Source organism: Acomys minous (genome assembly GCF_964271855.1).
Source record: "Acomys minous genome assembly, chromosome: 13".
NCBI classification, from domain to species: Eukaryota; Metazoa; Chordata; class Mammalia; order Rodentia; family Muridae; genus Acomys; species Acomys minous.
In genome coordinates, this window is record NC_140495.1 from 17,897,768 (window position 1) to 17,920,734 (window position 22,967).

Sequence of the window (22,967 nt, forward strand, 5' to 3'; positions counted from 1 at the left end):
ATGAACATGAAGTAGAGATCTGGGATGAAAGCATCACACTATTATTTAACATGCAATAAGTAAATGATAACAACATAGGCACCCAAGTGATAGGGGTGTGTGGGTAAATACACGTGACATCATTTCACAACGCAAATTGGCTCAACTGTTAATTTTTTAATAGTGTAGTATAAAATCCCAAACACAACTCATGTTTCTATGGATACACACATGCCATTATAGTATATGTGTATACTATATAGTATACAGTATACAGTATACTATATAATGTATAATATATAGTATCTGAAAGGTAAGTACATGTAATGAATCTTCTAAAGGACAACGCTATATAGAAAAGATCTGGGGCACTTGGAGTAATATATATTTTTGATACTTTTCTACATTTTCCAGTTTAAAAAAAATAAATGATTTTAATGGGATTTTAGAGAATATGGGAAGATTTTTCCCATGGTCACAGGGCAGAAACTGAGTGCCATCATGTGCATTATATGGCCTGACTGGACCCCCTGCACCCCTGGGCCATCTGACTCAGGGGCTAAGTGGCATTCATTCTTGAAAAAAAAAACCCAAACAATCTGTGCATTTGATTTTGAATTTGAACGCATGGGACCGTTTTTCAGAACTGAACTTTGGGGGTGTTCTTCACACCTCGAAGGCACTTCCGGTTTGTGGAGAGGTCAGTGGCTCTGGAAATGCAGGCTTGAAGAGCATATAAATTCATTTTAAAAGGAGTCGCTTTTGCTCTTTCTAGAACATTAAAAAAAATTGGCTTGCAAGCACTTGGCCAGTGTGACTAAGGGCTAGTGCATTATAACTTATCATCTACTGAGATGCAGTTGTTCTCTTTGGTCACTTAAATTCACCAAAATCCAATAGACTGTGAGACAGTGAGGAAATGCAAACATCTTCGTCAGCTGCCAGTCTCCACAGTGTATGAGCCAGACGGATGTTTCCTGTGACCGTGTCTCTGCTTGTGTGCCCACGGTGCACAGAAGAGCATCAGGAAATGCCCACAGGGAGCCTTTCCAATCGCGTCCCTGTGCTTCTCCCAGAACCAGTTACGTTCAAATACATGGTGATTTCTAGAACTGTAGGAATGGGCTGTTTGCTTTTCCCTAAGTCTTATTTATTACAAAAATGTGAGTGCTGATCTTGTGAACTGTCTCTTTTTCAAAATAAAGCAAGTTTGACTATAAAAAAGTACACTATAAAAAGTATACTTGTGCTATGCGACTTCTTGTGGGGGTCTAGGTGCCCCCTTCTTCTAAGGCCCCAATGACAAACCGAAGTTTGGTTCCCCCAAATCTACCCTTGGGGAACCAGTAGGTTTACTGAGCTTACAGAGCATGGGTGAGGAGTCGTTTGGGGCGGGAGCGTGAGTGTCCAGAAAGCAGCTGTAATCAAAGGTCAACAGCAGCACAGGTGATGGCGTCCTCATGGCTGCATAAGTGGAGCCCCTCCCCCTACTCACCCCAGCCTGTACACTCCAGAGCTGCCTCAAGACCCCAACACCACATTCATTCAGGGCAGAACTGCAGGGAGAAGTGGTTGGTGTGCTAAGTAACCTTTTGTCAAATTGATGCAAAGTAGATTTATGTGGAAAGAAGGGAACTTAATTGAGGGAGTGCCACCACCAGATTGCCTCCAGCCAAGTCTGTGGGACAATTATTATTATTATTATTATTATTGGTAGTAGTAGTAGTAGTAGTAGTAGTAGTAGTAGTAGTAGTAGTAATGATTGATGTGGGAAGGCCCCGCCCACTATGGCAGCGATGCCCCTAGGCAGGTGGGCTAGGGTGGTATAATTAAGCAAGCTGAGCAGGCAATGGGGAGTGAGCTGATAAGCAGAGTTCTTAAGTGGTTCTGCTTCGGTTCCTGCCTCCAGGTTTCTTCCCCGGCTTCAATGGTGATCTATAAATTGTAAGTGAAAATAAACTCTTTTCTCCCTTGCTCTTCATTTATAACAGCAGCAGAAACCTGAATGGGACAGTTTACTCTGGTGAGGATGCCCTGACCCTCCCCACTTTTGTGAGGGATGTGTGAACAGTAGAGAAATCCAACTGTGATGATGTTTAGCGAGCAAGCCTGCATGAAGACAGTGGCTGTTTGACTTGGAGGATAGTGCTGCACTTTTAGCTGGTCCTCAAATTACTTAAAGATTTGGCCAGCAGGGAAAAATAAAACCATAGATGATAGGTAGATCAATGGAATGCATGGTTGGTTGGTTAATTGATTGATTGATAGACTTCAACCAGGACAGATTTGACCCCCTTGGGAGAAGTTTCCCAGTGTCTCGTGTTATTTTGGGTCTTCACTACTTGGGTTGAGGAGGTAGTTTTATGGCAGAGTCCTCCTGACATTTATTGGTTTGAGACCACACGTGTTGCTGAGCATCATATGCAATGTATTATAATTATCTAGTCCCAAATATCAATGGTGCTGAGGTTGAGAGTGTCATTGTGAACACACAGCAGGGAGAATGATAGAGTACACATAAGAAAATATTGACACTGGGATGAAGGACACATGGGTGTTTCCATGCAGACTTTGAAACTCTTCTATAAGTCAGAAATACAATCAATGGCTGCTGAAAGGAGAAATCGGTCTTCTCCAGGGACGAGCACCCTGACAGATTATCTAAGCCCAAGTGATAAGTCCCGAACACATGTACGTAAGAGCCACACTGAATGGGTTCAATATGTTGTTACCCAGCAACAGTAGAGTTTGAGTGGCAGGGAGCCCTCCTGTCTAACTGGAAATAGAAGGATATCCGTGGAATTGATGCTACTCACTTCCTTGTGCATCACAGAAGCTGAAAGAGAAGTGCAGTGCACAGATGTGCAGTCGGTAGTTCACATGAGCCAGGGCTTGTGATAAGGTCAGAGACCTAAAAAGGTAAAACACGTGGCCAGCTAATCTCAATTGTTTAGCATGTCAATGAGCCTTTCTGTGTAAACTAGCAACAAAAAGTAGTGAACTGAAACAATGACTTAATCTTTTTCAAGATTCTCTCCTCTTTCCTTCCCCTCTCCCTGAGTGTGTGTGTGTGAGTGTGTGTGTGTGTGTGTGTATGTATATGTGTGTACACATGCTTGTGGAGGCTAGATGTTGACATCTGTCATCTTCCTCATATTTTTCTACCTCATTCTAGTTGTTGTTTGGTTTTTTGTTTGTTCATTTTTGAGACAGACTCTTCCTGCTCCTGGAGCTCACTAGTCCAGTTAGATTGGATGGACAGCAGCCCCAGGTATCCTCTTGTCCCTGCCTCCAGCGCTGAGATTACAGGCGACAGCTCTCCTGGCTTTTCTGTGTGGATGCTGGGGCTCTGAACTCAGATCCTTGGATGTATACAGCAAGTACTTTACCAGCTGAGCTAGCCCGGCAGATTTTATTTTATTTTTTTACTTTTCTGTGCTCACTGAATCGTTCTGTGTGTGCTAGTTAGTGTTCAGTCACTTGTGTTGTTGCAGCCAGCGGGGAGCTTAGCTTGTCCAAGATAGCGTGACTTACACTTCTTGCTGTTGGTTAATGCTGCTGGGTAGGGCCATGGTTTCCTCCTATGACTTCTAATGCCATGCAATCTCTCCAATAGGAGAGCATGGTTTCTGGCTTCTTCCTATGAAATAAAAAAAATCAGGGCAGTATGGTTTCGTAAGGTCTAGTCCTAAATCCATCACCACTTCTGTCATTTGCTATGGGGAGAAGCAAGGGGCAGGGCCGCCAGTTCAGATCCCGAGACAGGCAAAGAGTCCCAACCTGTGGATGTGAGGAATGGGATGGAAGGGGCTCTCGGAACCATGTTTGTAAAATGGCCTGTTATCCTCGCTGTCCATCTGTAAGCAGAAGGCCAGGGGCTTAGAGCTGGGAGGCGCCTTGACTATCTGCTGGTCCACGCTGTGGTTGGTGTGTTTGGGTCTCCCTCAGAAATAATCATCAAAGAGATGGTTTCAGGTATTGGCCTTAGGGGTTGGTTGTGTTATGAGGGTTCTCTTATGACATAGCCCTCATAAATGGATTGTGGCCGTATAAAGTAGACCCAAGGTAAGCTCTCTCCTTTCATGTGAACACACAAGGTGTCTGAGAACGAGAAAATGGGAGCACTGTAGCGACCAGATCTACCAGTGTTGTGGTCATGAATTTCCTGGCCTCCAAATTTATGACTTTTCATTCCCATGGGTTTTGTTTTGTTTTGTTTTAAAGCATCCCAGGTGAACCATGGAAACCTCTAATTTCCACAGATGCAAAAACTAAGAACAGTGGGTCTGGAGAGATGGTTCAGTGGTTAGAAGCACCGGTTGCTCTTTTAAATGACCCAAGTCTAGCACCCACAAACTCCAGACTCTGGATCCAATGCCCTCTGCTGGCCTCTGTAGGCACCAGGCACATGAGTGCACAGATATAGATACTGTATGCAAAACTCTCATATATATATATTTAAAACAAATAAGCTAAGGGCTGGGAAGTCAAGCCCCTGGCCAGGGCCCAGAAAGCTGGTAGAGGAACCACGCTTAGACTCTGCACACCCTTGGTTGGTGTCAGCAGCAGCATATTCAGATGGTGCGTCCTCTAATGGAGGATGTCTCCCTGGAGAGCCTATGACTTAAGGTTGTCCCTTAAGATCATAGAAGGAAGGGCCTGTTTGCCCTCCTTTGATTTCGATACCTTGTTCCTACTTTCCTATTCCTGTTCAGTCACCGAGGATCTTTGTTTGGCATTTACCTTCACTGACTAGCACTAAGCAGGCAAGCTCTCCTTACCATTACCTTTTCTATATATTCTGAGCAGGAGACGATGCTGAGTTTTACACTGTGCATGAAAAGTAGCTGTTCACACTCCAGAGACTGTTATAAAGTGAAACCCAGCATCCTTTGGAGTTTGTTAGCGTAGCCCAGCACACTCTCATGGCTTTTCCTAGGACCCACAGACAGTTGCTGCAGTGTGAAATGTTTGCTTGACTTAAAAGGGAGCAGGTGATCCATAAAGGATTAATCTCCCTCAATGTAGCCACGAACCTGAAAGTAATTAAGAGGCTCCGTTTCCCCAGATTGTTAGGGTGCTATTTTGGATTATTTGCAGCCTGCCGGGTGGAGAACATATTTATTTTGCATCAAAGACAATATTTGTTATCTACTATGGCCCTGAAATTCCCCAGCCCTCATAGGAGATTGCTGGCCTTCCTTGAGTACTGAGGTAATGAGGAGGAGAAGGATTTGATTTATATTTCCTTGAAGGTCACAGATTTCCAAAGGTGTAGAAAAATATCTTCCCTTTATTCCTACTATACTATTGGTTAATACAATCTTGGTTTTTATTTTATAGCATTTAGCGTATTTGAGAATTGAAATAACATTTTATTTTTATGGAAAATTTGGAAAGCGCGCGCACACACACACACACACATACACACACACACACACACACACAAAAGATGAAATCCGAGTTCTCATGCACCAGCCTCTTGGTTGGAACCACTTGTAAGGGTTGGGGATGAACTCAATGCAGAGCACTTGCCTTGTACCCCCAAATCAAACACACTGAGGCCCATTGCATGTGCCCTCCCTCTCAGAGAGTAAGATCAGAGACTCTACAGATTGGTATACATGCCTTTTATACAGATACAGAGGTGTAGGTATACATAGACATACTGATGGCTTATATATATCCACATTGTAAAATAATTCTGCCACCAACTCTGTGTATGCCTTGTGTCTAGATGTACCACAAACATGTTTCTGTCATTAAATATTCTTCTTGCCCTACAGGACAGTGACATTGAAGCACTGGTGGGTTGTTTGGAAAACGTCCTGTGTTGCACCTCCCTAGGTAAGTCAGCTTCTTCAGGTTCCAAACTGTAGTGATCTTTGCTGTTTCTATTAGACGACCCAAGAAGTAGAAAGCTATATCCTGATCAAATTCTGCATCTTACAGAGGAGGAGGTGGGGGCAACCGAGAGTAAAAGATCTGACGCAACAGCTAGGAAATTGGAGGAAGAAACCCTTATTATTACCAGTGGCTTCCAGGCTTCAAGGATGAAGTGCATGGCATTTGGTAGTCCTTTTTGACTCCCTTTTGGGCGGTGCATAATAGATTTAGAGTCCCTAGAAAAAGAATCCTCCCTGGCCAACTGGTCCTACCAAAGCAGATTGCATTCAGTGAAGCTGAAAGGACTGTCACTCTGAAGGGCAGTCAGTTATTGGAGGAGATTTGGTCTGAAAAACAAAGCTTGAAGTGTCTTTAGTGTTGTCAGTCTCAGTAAATGGGATGGCTGTGCTTCAAGGATAAAACCCTATTTTTTGGCTTCTTCTATTTTTTTTTTTTAATCCGAAAGCCCAGCTGTGATAACTTTCAGCATTAGACAATAGATTTTTCACACAGAGTTCTTAAAGACCCTCGATGAAAATGACTGAGGGTTTTTTTTTCTTTTACATTTTGAGTGACTGTTTTAGAAATTTTAATTATAAAAAAACAAAAGCAGCCTCTTCAAAAGAGATGGCTAGACTGTAAAGATCAGCGATGGCTGTTGTATGCGGAGGACACAGTCTTCACTGTTTGTCAGGAGCTTTCTACACAGCGCGCAGCCTTTTCCTAGCGTTTGCCACGTCTCCATACACAAAGCCATGGGTTCACTTCAGCATCGCTGCCGTTTTCCTCCTGGCCTTCGCCCTGTGATCTGATCCCCTGCGTACCGTGGTCCTTGTAAGGGCATCTCACTCCTGGGGATGCCCCAGAGGACTGGGAAGGCTTCCTTTGGCCAAGCCACTTTCCCTTTCTGTATGTCAGTTAGATGAGAAATCTTCAAAGTAGGCGTCTAAGGCAGTGTGGTTTGGAAGATGCATTTCTCCTGTTTTTCCAAAGGTTCATACTGGGTCTGGTGAAGACGAAGTCCCTGGCAAACATCTTAAATTATTTTTTAGCAGTCAGATGCAAACTTTGTTGGTTTGCCAGCTACAACCAAAATAGTTGTACTCTTGTCTGTTTTACAAATTGGCTTTTCTACCTGAAATTGTGTCTTGAAAAATACAGACTTCTCTTTAAAAAAAAAGTATGCTAGATTGTGTTAGGTGGCATCTAAGCTCCCTTCTAGGTTGTATAATTTTATAGAAATGAGCATGGGGTGTGTGTAAGACAAACACACATTGATCTCTGCCTGGGACCCTACTAAAGTGACAGTCAAGGGATAAAGTGACATCAATCAACCTACAGGAGAGAAAGAAGTGTAAGAAAGGGTCAGGGGGATTGGAGAAGTCAGAAAACAAATGGGTGGATGGTGACTAACTTAGGAAACAAGGAACTCTGAAAGCCGAGTTCTGAAGATGTGTGTTGGAAGGGAGGGGACACACAGTTAGTGTGGAGAAGCAAGCCAACTGGTCCCACAGAACCCTCAGGAGGGGACACCCATTTAGTGTGGAGAAGCAAGCCAACTGGTCCCACAGAACCCCAAGAGACTCAGGATTTTAGTCTCAGTTACTCTGGGAGCAGGATGTGGGTGGAGAGGAGGATTGGTGGACAGTGTGAACAAGGAACAATAGGCTCCAGCTCCCTTTCTTCCTAATTAACATTGGTGTGAACCCCCTGCACAGTAGGACACAAAGCACTAGAATCTGTTGGAGACATTAAATGATAGAGGTTCTAGGTTTAGAGACCCCAAACATGCAGCTTTTACCCACATCACTGATGTGATGAAGACAGAAAAAGTGAGAGTCTCAATGTCGGTTGATAAAAACCCCATGGATCCACTGAGAGCAGGAAGAGAGGCGTGGATCCACTGAGAGCACACTGCTCTGCGAACACTTACCAGACTAAGACTGCTGGGAGTGTGGGTATCTTCCCAACAGAGTGGCTAAGGGTAGGCCTGCCAGTTGACAATCCCAGAGTTACAGCAGAGCTTAGCATGGCTTGTGGTGTTTAACACTTCGATGTGAACATACAGCTGGATGGAGCCATTACATATGAGGAATCTAACAGGAGAAAAGTCAAGACGCAGACACACGAAAGCTTCAGGAAATGAACAACATAAGGAGGAAGGGAAATTACCCCATCACTAAGTTCTTAAAAGATGCTAGGGAATCTTACCGAAACAAACAAAAAGGACTAGCCATAAAATAATAAAATCCTATTAAAACCATAATTCAGAAGCAGGAAGGAAAATTCAGTAGAATTAAGAACAATTTCCAGACTAAAGTAAACAATGATAAAAATATCCACCTAGGTGATTTAAAATCCAAATAAAGAAATTTTGGGAAAAGAAGAAATTAATAGGTCTAAAGAATATTTATACAAATTTATAGAGAACATGTATAAAATATCAGGAAAAATAATGTTTTCTTTATCTTTACAATAATACAGAGGCTAGAAGGTAATAAAATTTGAACCTAGAATTTGTATCTTCTTAACCACTAGTCAGGTGTGTGTGTGTGTGTGTGTGTGTGTGTGTGTGTGTGTGTGTGTACACACACATTTAAATCTATCCAAACTACCAGTGTTTCTCTGTGTAGCCTTGGCTGTTCTGGACTTGCTTTGTAGACCAGGCTGGCCTTGAACTCACAGAGATGCACCTGCCTCTGCCTCCCGAGTGCTGGGATTAAAGGCGTGCGCCACCACTGCTGGCCTAGAGCCAGTTGCAAACACACCACTTCAAAAAGTCTCAAAAATACCTATGTGTCATGACTTTTCTTAGGAAGCTCCTTGATATTATGCTACATAAAAATAAAGCTGTCCATCAAAAAGGAGTAAGATGGAGGTGCAGGTGGTGGGGATTCAACACAAAAGAAGACAGGGCTCCAGGGAGTGATAGCAAATGAAGGGCTCTGGGTGATGGTTCAACAGCAGGTCTGGAGGACAGCCCGTTCAAACTGGGCTGGCCCAGAGCGCTTCAAGGCCGAATGTGCACATCCCAGAGAGACATGGAGCTAATGATGACTCACGAGCCCGGCTCCCGTGAGAGCTCAGAGATGGATTAGCGTTCCTTTGGAAAGTTCAGGGATGGATTAGAGAGAAGCAACCAGAAAGCAAAGCAATATAAAAACACCAAGGCAATTACTAACTTCGGGGAAAAAAGAAAACATAGCAAGGAAATCTATGTACATGTGTTCTTACATTTATTTGGTCACATTGATTTAACGATGTGATGATTTTAAAAGTTGTGGTGTAGCTGTATTGGCAAGACAGATGAAGGAGAGCGAATGAAGAGAGTGGAGGAGAAAAACAAGGGAACGGGGAGAAAGAGGGAGGGAGAAACAGAGACAGGAAAGAAAAAACAAGCAAAATTCAAATTCCCCATGGAGAGAGGAAGGCTCATGGATAGTGCAAAATGGGAAACTAAAGTGCAGTTTTATAAACATATGATATAGAAAAAAAAGTAAGCAAATAATAAAAGTAAAGATATTAAATGTAGTTGACTGGGGGGAATGGAACTCACCGGTCAGTTAGGAAACTGTTCACTTTTATTTCCAATTGTTAATTTTGACTTTTAAAAGTACTATATACATGAATTCATATAAGCCAACCTTTAAAATGTTTAATTAAGTACATGGCTGTTTGGCCTGCATGTATGTCCGTGTGTTGTGTGTGTGCCCGGTGCCCAGTGAGACTACAAGAGGGTGTCAGATCACCTGGAGCTAGAGCTAGCGATGGTTGAGGGCAGCCATGTGTGTGCTGGGGGTCAAACCCTGGTCCTCTGCTAGAGCTAGGAATGGCTGAGAGCAGCCGTGTGTGTGCTGGGGGTCAAACCCTGGTCCCCTCTAGAGCTAGGGATTGTTGAGAGCAGCCATGTGTGTGCTGGGGGTCAAACCCTGGTCCTCTGCAAGAGTAGCTGGTGCTCTAACCACTGAGCTGTCTCTCCAGCCTCATGTCACTTTAAAATGAACATCAGAACAAACATGAGCAGGCAGGTATCCCTTTGATATGCATTTCCTTTGATGTACACCCAGAGATGAAATAGCTGCATCATAACCAGTTTTAGTTTTTCTGAAGTACTTCCATACTGTTCTTCATAATAGCTGCAGTAATTTATATAAATATATGCAATTAAAATCGTTATCATCTTCATCACCACCACTACCACCACCACCATCATCAAAGCATTGGGAAGTAGAGATTGATTTTGTTTCTTTCCTCTAGTTAACCTGCTCTTAAGCCTGGAATAAGACATTTGGACACCTTAATTACTAAGATTCTAGTAAACTTAAATGTTTGTTTGTTTGTTTGAGACAGGATCGCTGTCTGTAGCCCTGGTTGTCCTGGAACTTGCTATGTAGATCAGGCAAGCCTCAAACTCACAGAGATCACCCAACATCTTTTAAAAGCTACACTGTCAATGAAAAATTACATGTACCATGAAGGTCTAATGGTTTGTCTTCAAATTCTCTAATTGCAAGACTAAGTTCATCAGAGCTGGGTGTTCTTCCATCAGAACACCCTGTCATCTGCAGAGTGGTCATAGCGCACTGCAGAGTTGGCCACAAATGCTCTGCTGAACTGCTTGCTGCCCACAACTTCTTATCAGTGGCAGCTCCCTTATGTGGTTGTGAGTGTGTGTGTTAGCTTATGGTGTGTGTGGTTGTACATGTGTGTTAGCTTATGGTGATTATGGTTGTGCATGTGTGTTAGCTTATGGTGTGTGTGTTTGTGCATGTGTGTTAGCTTATGGTGTGTGTGTTTGTGCATGTGTGTTAGCTTATGGTGTGTGTGTTTGTGCATGTGTGTTAGCTTATGGTGTGTGTGTTTGTGCATGTGTGTTAGCTTATGGTGTGTGTGTTTGTGCATGTGTGTTAGCTTATGGTGATTATGGTTGTGCATGTGTGCTAGCTTATGGTGTATGTGTTTGTGCATGTGTGTTAGCTTATGGTGTGTGTGTTTGTGCATGTGTGTTAGCTTATGGTGATTATGGTTGTGCATGTGTGTTAGCTTATGGTGATTATGGTTGTGCATGTGTGTTAGCACATGCTCTGACTACTACAGCTTATTGGCCATAATAGTAGAGTACGTTGGTCACGGTGGCCACTAATATGTATCAGAATGTTACTGGAATCCAAGAGACAATTTAAATTTAGATGTGTGAGAATAGGAAGCTCATCACTAAGAAGATGAAGGTTCTGTGAGTTGACGTGGTTCTTGTCATACTTAGCATCAGCACCCCAGCCAGGTTCAATAGGTCGCTCTTGGTTACTGTGCCAAAGGCAGGTAAGATGGGTGAGTCCCACACTGGAGCATTGTTAGAATCATCTCAAGGACTTCAAACATGAGTCTGGTGTATAGCCATAGACTTGTTTTTCTAATATCTCCTCATGTGTACACGTCATTGGGTTTCCTCAGAGCCTGCATTGCATTTCTGCTTATTTCTCAACACCAGGGAGGTCCAGCAGGTTCAAGCATTGTCGAATGTATTGGATTTGGAGCAATTTGGAACCAGTAAAAACCTTCTAACACCACCAGAGAGCACCTAGTAGGTTCTTTCTTATGTGGAGCACTGGTTGGTGTTTCTTTATATATGGAGGACAAATTATTATCCTAATGAAAGCACCCCAGGGGCCCATGTTGTCCTCCTTTCCCCCCATGGAGGAAGAGAAGCAAGTCCAGTATTTGACCTAGAGATGGAGTGACTCTCTGTGGGATTAGGAAAAACAGATGAACGGAAAGATCAGAAAATGAGACACTGCTAACTATGGGCAATGACCATCTTCCCAAATACAATTCCTCTTCAAAAAACAAAACTTTCTCACTTGGGATGTGTATGCTGTGTTGATTTTCCCTGCAAATGGGTGTGAACTTCATCATGGTAAGTGTGAGGCCACAGAGTGACGGAAGAAACCAGGTCACAGTCTCAATGGCTCAAAGGCAGGGCACGGGCAGCCTTTGTCCTGATTGGCCAGTGCTTCTTTGGGCCCTCTTGAGAGAATCATCAAGCCTGTGGTTATGATGGGAAATATCTAATAGATAACTTTTATTGTATTTATTGCTAGTGTGTGTGCGTGTGTGTGTGTGTGTGTGTGTGTGTGTGTGTGTGTCCATGTAGGGGTGGGCCACATAACACAGAGCACACATGGAGATCTGAGGACAGTTTTGTGGAGACGGTCTTTTTCTTTTCACCTTTGTGTAGGTTCTGGCGATCAAACTTGAGTCCCCAGGCTTGTGTGTCAAGTAAGAGCCTTCATCCTTTGAGCCAGCCATCTTACTGGCTTAAATTCTCTTTATTTCCCTAAAGAATTAATGTCTTCTTTCCCAAAGCCATAGTTAGGGAATAATATGAAGCCAAAAATGTCAACCACTTGCTGTAGTAAAGACTTTTGTTATTGCCAAGAGAGAACTTATAAATACCAACGAATTTAGGAAGGAAAACTAAGAGACACCTTGCAGTGTTTTGTGGCAGCTTGTCCTCTTCTGCCTTTGGCAGGAACTAAGGAAGAGATGATGCCAGGTAGATTCCGAGTCACCTTCTGTGCCTCGGACTGTAGAGGGAGCAGGTGCTTCACACAGTAAGACTGCCAAACAATGGAGTGAGTGTCCCAGTGTGTTCTCACTAGCCTAGAGGACCACAGCAGTGGCCGGGCATGCACAGCATGGAGTGCCTGCGGGGCAGAATCAAAGCCTGGCCCTGGGTCTGCCCAGCTTAGTGCTCAGCTGAGCCTGGACTTCCACAGGGCCTTGGAGAGGAGGTGGGGATGTGGATGGGGACCCAGTGATTCAGGAATGCCTAGGGGCCTCCCACTGTAGAGGTTACTAAGGGGCACTCCTGAGTCAGCAGGCTGACCTGGCCATTTGAGCATCAGAAGCTACTGGCTCTCAAGAGAGAATACTAAACTCCTCTTTCTAGTAGTGGTGAGATGCCAGACAAATTGCTTTTTGCCTGAGAACACATGGGGTTCAGTCAGTAAAGTAAATTATCCAGTTATTTAAAAGTACCATTTAGGGTCTTCTAAAGGAATGGAACAAGTGTGTGTGTGTGTGTGTGTGTGTGTGTGTGTGTGTACATTGAATTGGCTTACAGGATTAGCAGCTGGATAGTTCAACAATGGCTATCCGCAGAGAACCCAGTAGTTTCTCAGTTTGAGAAACCAGAAGCCTCAGAATAAGGGGGTGGGGCAGTGACGTAGCACCAGTGTGTAGCTGAAGGCCTGCAGGCACGCTGGGTCGTTGTTGGTATGAATCTGCATAGAAGGCTAAAGAAGCAAGAGTGTGCACGTGTGATGGCAGCAGCATCGATAGGCGCTCTGGCTCAGGAAGAGTGCAGCCCACGCGTGCTGGCTGAGGCTCTTCCACTCTCTTTCCACTCACTGGGCGGTGCTGCTCATGGTCAGTGGGAGTGTTTCCGCCTTCCCTAGATGCCCTTGTTCTCTCATACACCCAATCCTTTCTGAAAATGCGATGCCAGACAACACCTAGGAGTGTGATACTGATCCTCTTATTTTCTTTCAACTCAGTCATATCGACTTGAGATTAACCATCACAGTGCTAAACTGCTTAGTGTCACAAGTCAGAAATGTGTGCAGAGCTGCACTCAACTAAAGACCGCATACTTTTGAAGCACGTTCAGACTTTGTTGGCACAGAATAATTGCAGGGAACATCTGAGCGCATAGGCTGTGCCTAATGTCCATGTTTTCAGGGAGCTTCCAGATGGGTAGAAGTGTTGGTACATCCAGACAGGATGCAAGGACCACACAGTGAGAGGGGGATGGGCTGTGCGGGTGTGCTTCCCACACTGCTGAGAGCATCAGCCCGCTAGGTGGCCATCCCATCCCATCCCGCCAGAGGTTCTAGCTCAGTAGGAGCCCGGGAGACTCCTGCTTAGTCTTGGTCATTTCAGTCCAGAGACCACACTTTGGAAACCACCAAGATTCAAACCCAGGCATGGACAATGCTGCCATTGCTAAGCCAGACCTTCAAAAGAACACATTTTGGTAAAGTGGACAAAGTTTTAATAAAAATACCTCACATTCAAATTTTGAAATTCACAAACTAGAAAAATAGTTTTCTTTTCATATACTCACTATGCTAAATTGAAGGAAGTAAATGCTTTTGACCCAGAAAACCTTTGCTTAGAAATTGATCTTAAGATTATCTGAGTTGTACGTAAAATAATAACATAAAATTGTGGAGAACTAGGCTCACGGTAGATGCTTAGCAACTGTGGCTAATTCACCTTCAACAAAAGTTCTGTGCAGAATAATGTGGTGGCCATGTATTCATTGGCAAGAAATTTGTCATGAAAAACAATGAAGTGTGCAAACTACATTTGATACAGGTGGACACACACATGCACACCCTAGGAATACCGAAGTGTTATTTTTTTCCTGAACTTTTTGCTTTCTCTATGTTTTCTAACCTGTCTTCGATGAACATGAATGACATGAGCGATTCTTTTCAACTAAGAGGGAGATAATGACATTTTTTTTTATTAGCCAGTCTTCAATCTAACCCAAATTAATGCTTCAGAAAAACAGGGTTTGTTTCCAAAGTTAAGCGTCTCCACACTGGTGGAGCAGAACATGGAACGCTCACACACTAGCTGTTATCTAATGGAGAGGTTACAGTTCGCCTTCCTCATCCCCCCCGACTGGTACCCACATTTGATTACAGCACATCAATCCAAAATCAGGTATTTTCTCTTCTCTTTTTATTGATACAGGCTGTTCTAACTTAGAAGTCACTTCTAGTATATTCAAAGGGAAATGAATATTCCCAAAGCCCTGAACTAGTGTTGTAATCTTCTATATGATCCAGTTGAAAGTTTGAGATAGGAAGCATCCATGTAAAAACTAGACAGCTTACACATTTCCTGTCTTCTGCTACTTACCATCGCCCCTGTGAGAGAAGACGGGAGTTTGCTTTTCCAGGCTGACCCACTTTCCCTCCAACAACAGGATGTTGCTATAGACACTGGGGTGCTGTTTGTTTTTGAGATGATCCCGGTGGTGGGTACCCTAGGGATGAGGGAGACAGTATTAATTTTTCTTCGGCCTTTACCAACACTCATGTACACACAGAGAGACTTTGGTTTATTTTTTATCAGAATCCTAACAGGTAGCTTTATTTGCATAGATGAGGAAACTGAGTCACAGAGTGAGGACTCAAGTCCCAGTTCCTCTGACCCCTCTCACACGTTCATCTTTTGTGTCCCAGGTCCCTCTTAGTAGAAGGCAGTTTCCCTTCCCTCCTGTTGGCTTTTTCTCGTCAATCTCCTAAAATGGCTTCACTTTGACACAGTTACTGCTGTCGACTTTCTTATGTGGTGGCTTCTATACACAGCCTTCTCTGAAAGAGCTGGAATGGTACAGGGTGGTAGAAATGGACGCGTCATAATCTGTACTGTTGCTTTTACCATGTTTTCAAAAACTCTCAAGAAGCTGTCTCTATTCCCCAAGCACACACCCCCTTCACCCGACTTGCCATGTTTAGTGAGCTGGCTTCTGCAGGAAGGAGCCTCTGACACAAAATGGACTGTGTGTGTGTGGGGGGGGCATTTATGTGTAAGTGTCCTTGATCCTTGGGGGCCACAAGAGCAAGGGACACAGGATGAGGCAGAGGGGAAGCTAAGCAGTGCGACAACCCCCACAAGCCCTCGGGGCCAGCTTTCTGCTTCTCCCATGCTCTGTCACTAAACATGGGGCACCTGGAAGGGCACAGCTCTGGTGAGGCAGCTGTATGCTGTTCCAGAAAGGACTGCCATTGGAGGCTGCCTGCAGCTGAGGTAGCACACCCAGCCCCACCCACCGGAAGGTGGATCTGAGCATTGCACTTCTTCCTTGGGGTGCTGGAGTGCCATAGCAAAGACAGGCGGCAGCCCACTTCGCCAATTTTAGGCAATTCTATTGCTACCTTAAATTTGTCATCATCACAGGAAAAGAGCTCAAGAAAAAAAGAAATCTTCCCAAAGGTTGAGTCAGCTAATCCTCTCAGTGGAGGGGAGCAGCTTTTGTGGGCCCCTACTGACACATGGGCCTTCTCAGAATAAGCTCTTGGCTTGTCACCAGAGAGGGCAGAAGTCAAGTGGCAGATGTAGTGTTTCTCCCACATGGCAGCTGTTGGAGGAGGGTTGTTGCGGATGATCTGAAGTTGTTTAAATCAGTACACGAAAGTCCATATCTGGGGGATTAGGAGGGGTACTCTTGGGGCATCTGACAATTGTGCTTCTAGCCAAAACTCTTTCCCTTCTGACTCGGCAACTTCAGGCAAGTTTCACAGTTCCCTCCTTGCCTCAGTTTCTGCATCATTGGTGAAAAGAGGAGTTTGCCTTGAGCCACTCCCAACTCAGAACCATGGTAAATCTCCATCATTGAGGCCAGCGGTCAGCAAACTGTGGCCAGCAGGCCAAACCAAGCTCACTGCCTGCTCTTGTAAATAAAGTGTCCCTAGAGCACAGCCTTGTTTATTCTCGCACTTGTACTTACGGCTGTATTCATCCTAGAACAGTGGGGTTGAACAAATATGACAGCGACTGCATGGCCTGTAAAGTCTGAAATGGTGATCACCTGTCTCTTTTAAGAAAAAAAAAAAAAAAAGACCACCCCCAGGGCTATGACTATTCCATCATTTCCCATTCCAAAGAGGAGAAACAGGCCACGATGACTGTGACATGCTTTCACAATCATTTGGACAAGGATGCCTGCCAAGCAACTGCTAATTTCTGGCTATGCCTTGGGAACTTAAGGGGAAGATGAGAGGGTTAAGGGAGGTTGTGCGCAGGTGTTCTAAGGGACCAGCACACCAAAGGCAGCATCTGCAAGGATCCCTGAGTAAGCAATGTCCCCCATGCTTAATAAGATCTCTGCCAAAATATCCACCCCTGCAGTGCCTGCATCAGCTCTTTCCTGTCCCAGGGGCAGGAAGTTTAACAGGGGGTATGGGGGGTGGGGGGTGGAGTGGGGGGTGGGGCTGGGGGAGAGGCAGTGGCACAAGTACAAGTATAGGCTTTTGTTTTGTGATCAAGGTCACTTATCCAGCAACTGAAATGAGTAAAGGGAAATCTCCGAAGAAATGAGAGGAGACTCTCTCTCTTCTGGTAAAATGTCGGCGCCATCAAGCTGTCGCCTCTGCAGGGAAGACAGCTCTGCTGGGGAGAGCCCCACAGGAGTGGGAGGCAGCCTGATACTATTGTTAAGAGCCGAGCCTTGCCAGTACAGCTTCTGCTTACGCATGCCTCGCCCTACCTTTGTGTTTTCACCTCACGGTCACAACATCTCCATGGGATGTGTCAGGTGTTATAATCCTCACCATTTTGATTTCACAGGAAAGCAAAGATGCTTCACAGTGCTTCTGCCTGCAGTCATGTAATGCTGGGGGCACCCCAGCCACTTGTCTCTCTGCACCTGGTCCCCGCTGCAGCTCATTATTGGTGTTAGTGTGGAGAGTCTCTTCCGTAATCAACTCTGTGTCCCATACTGAAGTCCTGCTCCTGTCCATGGGCCCTCAGCTGGTGGAATCACCTAGATGTACAATGAGAGAGCAGAGGCTCGGGGAGGTAGCCTGAGGGTCACGAGGCTGGAGAGAGCTAGAACAGCAGCTGTGGTCTTTACAGGTGAGTGGCCTGGCTGTGACCCTCATACTTGCCTGCATCCCCTGCACCTTATAGCACCATAAATATTATACATAAACAGTGTGCTTTAGAAAAATGATGGAGGTGCAGCCAAAACAAGGTCAGTCTAAAGCAAGTGCGGGATGCTATTCCCGCTCCATGACAGAAGACCCTTGGGCGGAGGGAGAGCTCAGTGTTGTCTTTAGAGATCTGGCATCACAGCTGCATCTGACACTTGGACATTCTCACACATACTGTTTTCTGTTTGCATGGAACATCTCTAGAAATGTGTTAGGAGAAAATTTAATTAGCAACATAGAAAGATTCTTCCATTAAAAAAAACACTTCAAGAAAGAACTCCAGGATTAGGAGCCGTGTGTGTGTGTGTGTGTGTGTGTGTGTGTGTGTGTGTGTGTGTGTTGCAGTTACACAGGACCCAGGTGTAGGCGAGTGCCACACATTCAGGATTTAATGACATTTTATATTATATTTGAGTGTGTGTTTTGTGAGTAAAATCTGATGGGACCATGAAACATTTGCCAGAGTCTTAAATGTCTTGCCTCTGTGCGCTCGTCCCCCCGCCCTTTCAGTTACCTCCCCAAGGAAGATAGATCTGCCACCTCCTGCTCCCAGAACCCAGCTCCATGGTCACTGTCACCATCTTCAAAGGGCTCGGGTATGGGTGGGGTTGAATTGGGAACTAGAGGGACTCCCAGATCTCTCTGAATGTCACTAATTCCTGAGGAAAACGGACATTATCTAGTTAAAAAGAATAAAAGAAATTTTTAATAGAAAGAATAAATAAGTAAAACACCATGGTGGGTCCAGAGAGTGCTACAGAATGAAGGAACCAGCTCTGTCTTGCTTTCTGGATGAGCCCTGTGTTGCCCTGTTGCACTAGACCCATGTCACGTAGCTTGGTCTCCAAGCCTTGCTACTCAATGCACTCCCATGGCCAGTAGCATTAGCGCCACAAAGACAACCATTAGAAATATGAGATCCCCACTTCCTTCCAGACCTATGCCCTACAAATCCGCATTTTAAACAGGAGCTCTGGGGGAGTCACATCAAATTAGCATTTGGCACTCGGTGCTAGGAGATATCTACATTATTTTTGCCACAATTGTTAAATGCATCGTCTTTTTATTTGACACAGAACCACCCCTATTCCTGTCAGAGAGCGGGTGGAGAGGATGAAAAGGCTGCCCCATGAGCAGTGTGGAGAAGGATTTATTTCCCGAGCACCAAGCTTTGCCAGTCCTGCAGCCCGAAATCATTTCACCCCCTTCTCTACCTCTTTTGTGCTAGCATCTTTTCCCAGCAATGCCGAGAGTGGTCAGCCTGAAATAACCCTTAGCACCCTGGAAATTGCTTTAACCTTTAGCTACATAAGCTCCTCAGGACTTGTCAGCCCTCTCCCAGAGAGGGGAAAGCAGCTTACCTCTCACTCTTGGCAGAACTCATTTTTTTTTTCCATCTCACCTGGAGCATACTTTTGAATCGTTTAATGACTTTTCAGGTTCAGACAAAACCTACACTTTAGTGAAGTGAACTCCAAGCCTTCCTTTTTGCCATTCAAATCTTTGCCTAGGGACAAGCGTCTGTCCTGGCCAGGGCCCATGGGAAGATGAAGGCTGACAGGAAGCTGCCATGGCATAGGAATGAGAGAGGGACACCGATCAGTTTGCGTCACGTGTGTCTGTGAGTGACGTGACGGCATGTGTACCAGGAGGACAGATGGGCTGTTTGACTAATTGGAGTGTGCCCTCTTCAAAGTTCATGCCTGGAGATCCAATGCTTCTGTGGCCAGGGGTCTACCCTGAGGAAAGAGCAGAGCCTCACAAAGTTATGCAGGATAAATGCCATCTCAACCAAGCCTATAAGAGCAAGAAGCTCAGCGCAGAGCCCGTGCCTGCAGGGTCTCCCCCAAAGGAGGAGCTATGTGGGAAGAAACTAGAATATGCACTTCACTTTTTTTTTTTTTTTTTGGTTTTTCGAGACAGGGTTTCTCTGTGTAGCCTTGGCTGTCCTGGACTGACTTTGTAGACCAGGCTGGCCTCGAACTCACAGCGATCCGCCTGCCTCTGCCTCCCGAGTGCTGGGATTAAAGGCGTGGCACTTCACTTTTTTTAACATTTTGAAATATGGAGGAAAATAGCTTTACTACTATATAAAACAGCAATTGGTCCTTGCTTCCTTGAGTGGCTCCCAAATCAGTCATATTTACATAAGACTCACTAAGAAAAAAGCAGGACTTTGGCAGCTTGGGCCTTTCCATGGATGTACCTGGTGAAAGAGTATGGGCACACAGGGTTCTCCCAATGGGTAAGAAGCATTTTGGAACTATTCCTAAGGAGACAGAGTTTCTCCCCCAGCTCCAGGGAGGCAAAGCAGTGGGCCTGAGTGTGGCGCCCCACTCTGTGGGTGTATAGGGCCCTCTGCAGTGAGCCTGGCTCAGCTCCTTAACTTTTACCTTTTGTTTTATGCATATGAGTGTTGTGCCAACATCGGGGTCTGTGCACCCCTTTCATGCCTTAGCACCATAGATGCCAGAAAAGGGTGTTTGATTGCCTGGACCAGGAATTACACATGCTTGTGAGTCACCACCTAGGTGCTTGGAATTGAGCTTGGTCCTCATTAAAAGCAGCTAGTGTTGTCTGACCACTGCGCCATCTCTCCAGTTTCTGGGTTCAGTTTCTTAATGGGAAATCATGCTGTTCCAGGGTCTCCCGGTCCTAGAGTGTTTTGGAAGGGCCTCTGGGATCTCTCAGGGAGGAGAATCCCAGCAGAGTGTGTGATATCTCACCTTTCCTTAACAGCTCTTTACCCTTTCAGCAGTTCTGACCGCCTCCTCACACTGCTGGACTCACCCCAGCAGCAAACTGCTTTTCACTCAAATAAAGAGCTAATGGCCAAGTGTGGGGTTGAGAAACACAAGGGAAGGTGTGTGTATCAACAGACACCCATGTCAGTTAAAGGACATCGCACCTGCTAAGAGAAACTGGCCCAAAGCTCCCCGAGAATGTTGGCTCTAAAGATACAGTTCCTCAAGTTTTCTAATATAGAAAACTTGTCTTTTAAATAACGAGATGGTTTTAAACAGTCTTTTCTGAGAGAAGGTTAGCTGTCGAAATCTTTGTGCATCTCACAACCGTAAAAACTCATATCATTTGGAATAAATCTCGTTAATGTGCATGTGATAATTGAATTCATTTCTAATTAATGTAGCATCACCTGTGGCAAAGGTGGATTAGCGATCTTCTCTGATTGCCCTTGAATGTCACCTCGGGTGTATAGAATGGAGTCAGTAAGGGATGTGCATTGATTTTTCAGACACAAGGACCGTTACCAATGAGGTGGCAGACATGTCCCCCGGACCAACAGTTTTCAACAGCGCAGCGGCCAGGACCAAGATGAGGCGAATGAAGGAGTAAGTAGTGTGCTCCCTGACGCCAAGGCACGTGGTGCTAGAGCACACCAACCGTGTCATGGAGTCATGTGATGCTGTCGTAGTTCCTTTAGGTGTTAAAACAAAATGTCTGATACTGGGAAATTTATAAATAGTACAAAGTCATTTCTCAAAATTGTGAGGACTGGGAAGACAGATCATGGGGCCTGCAGTTCCCTTGTCTGGTGATGACCGGATAGCTCTGCCACCAAGATGGTACCTTGTCACTTCCTTCTCTCATGGCGATTTGCCAACGGGCAGAGCACTATGTGGAGCATCTTTTACAAAGACTTTAATCTCATTTATCTGGAGGAGCCCACCTGGTCCTATCCCCTACCCCAGCTGTGGCCCTGCAAAAGCAAAAGTGTCAAGTGCTTCCAAATCGGTGGGGCAACAGGCTATGATAGACTCTCCCAGCCCAAAAGGAGAGAATGCCAAAAGAAGACAGGGTGACTGTCACCAAGTAAGTCCCAAACCCAACAAGAACAAAAGTAAATTGTGTACATGTGCGTGCGTGGGTGCATGGGTGTGTGTGTGTGTGTGTGTGTGTGTGTGTGTGTGTGTGTGTGTGTGTCTCCTCCTCAAGCACTATCTACCATTTCTTTTGAGGTATGTAACTCCCTGGCCTGCATTTCACTGTTTGGGCTAAGCTACTTGGAGGGTGAGTGCCAGAATCCCCCTGTCTCCACCTCCCCTGTCCTGTATTACAAACACCTGCCATCACATCTGGGCATTGGGTTTTTAGGTCTCCATGCTTGCATGATAATCTACTCACTGACTGAACTATTTTCCCAGTCCCATATAAATAAATCTTGAGGCTTAAGAATAATCTATGGGAGCTGGGCGTGGTGGTGCACGCCTTTAATCCCAGCACTCAGGAGGCAGAGGCTGATGGATCGCTGTGAGTTCGAGGCCAGCCTCATCTACAAAGTGAATCCAGGACAGCCAAGGCTGCACAGAAAAAAACCTGTCTCGAAAAGCCAAAAAAAAAAAAAAAAAGAGGAAGAAGAAGAATGAGGAAGAGGAGGAGGAAGAAAGAAGGAGAAGAAGAAGAAGAAGAAGAAGAAGAAGAAGAAGAAGAAAAAGAAGAAGAAGAAGAAGAAGAAGAAGAAAGAATCATCTATGGTTCCATGTCCCCTCTTACAGACACAGCAGGATGACAAGGCCCATGCTACTCTCAGGAGCTGGAGTCTCATACCCCCAGCTTTCCCAGACTAGCTTCACATGCTGGCAGCTCTGCAGGAGTGGCCTTAGGCCCACAGCACCACTAGATACTGCCTTAGTGGGGCCATCTGTCGCCCTCCTACCCCTGCAGCAATTCTCTGCCTGGACCTCAAGGCTCTCCCACATACTGAATCGTTGTGGGGTAGCTGTGTCTCCTCTCCACAGATCTTACACTCTGTGTGCCTGAAGAGTGAACATTGCACAGACCCTGCCAGAGGTTGTAGTGTGTTCCTACCAGAGCAGTGGTCTAAGCTGCAGCGAGGTCCACTTTAGTGAAGGAGCATAGTGCCCAAATACATGAAGCAGAAACCTGAGTGGGTGCTAGCAGGAAGCCTCAAGTGCCATGAGATCTGGGCTTCTCCTGTGGAACATTGTCCCCTCAAGGCCCTGGTGCTCTGTGATGGGGATGCACCTCAGATGAGCCCTATGATGCCTTTGCGATGGTCCTCCAGTTGCCTTGGTGATTAACATTCAGCTTCCTTGTGTACAAACAAACCTTACCAAACACTTGTTTGACTACATCACTGAAGCATGGCTGTTCTGTTGTTTACATGATCCGGCTGAGAACTCCGTTTGTAATTCACGTTTCCCTTCTCACACTGTCCTACAAGCAGTGGTGAGAACGCATGCCTCAGTCTTCACACTTTGTTTAGAGATTCCCTCTTCCCAACATGCAGGTTCAGCAGCAGCAAAACGTCTTCCTTCTAATGAACTTGAACATGACCATAGTTCAGCCAAGGGTTTGGCCACTTTATAGTGAGGTCAGCTTTCCCTCTTGTTT

At 45.2% G+C, this 22,967-nt stretch overlaps 1 protein-coding gene across 1 annotated transcript in view; it reads left to right on the forward strand.

The window, feature by feature from the left end:
* NEK11 (NIMA related kinase 11) overlaps positions 1-22,967 on the forward strand; it is a 205,745-nt gene that overhangs the window by 144,279 nt on the left and 38,499 nt on the right. The window contains exons 14-15 of the mRNA XM_084754389.1: positions 5,766-5,826; positions 20,848-20,944. Coding sequence (XP_084610515.1) covers positions 5,766-5,826; positions 20,848-20,944 — 158 coding nt within the window. The remainder of the gene's footprint in view (positions 1-5,765; positions 5,827-20,847; positions 20,945-22,967) is intronic.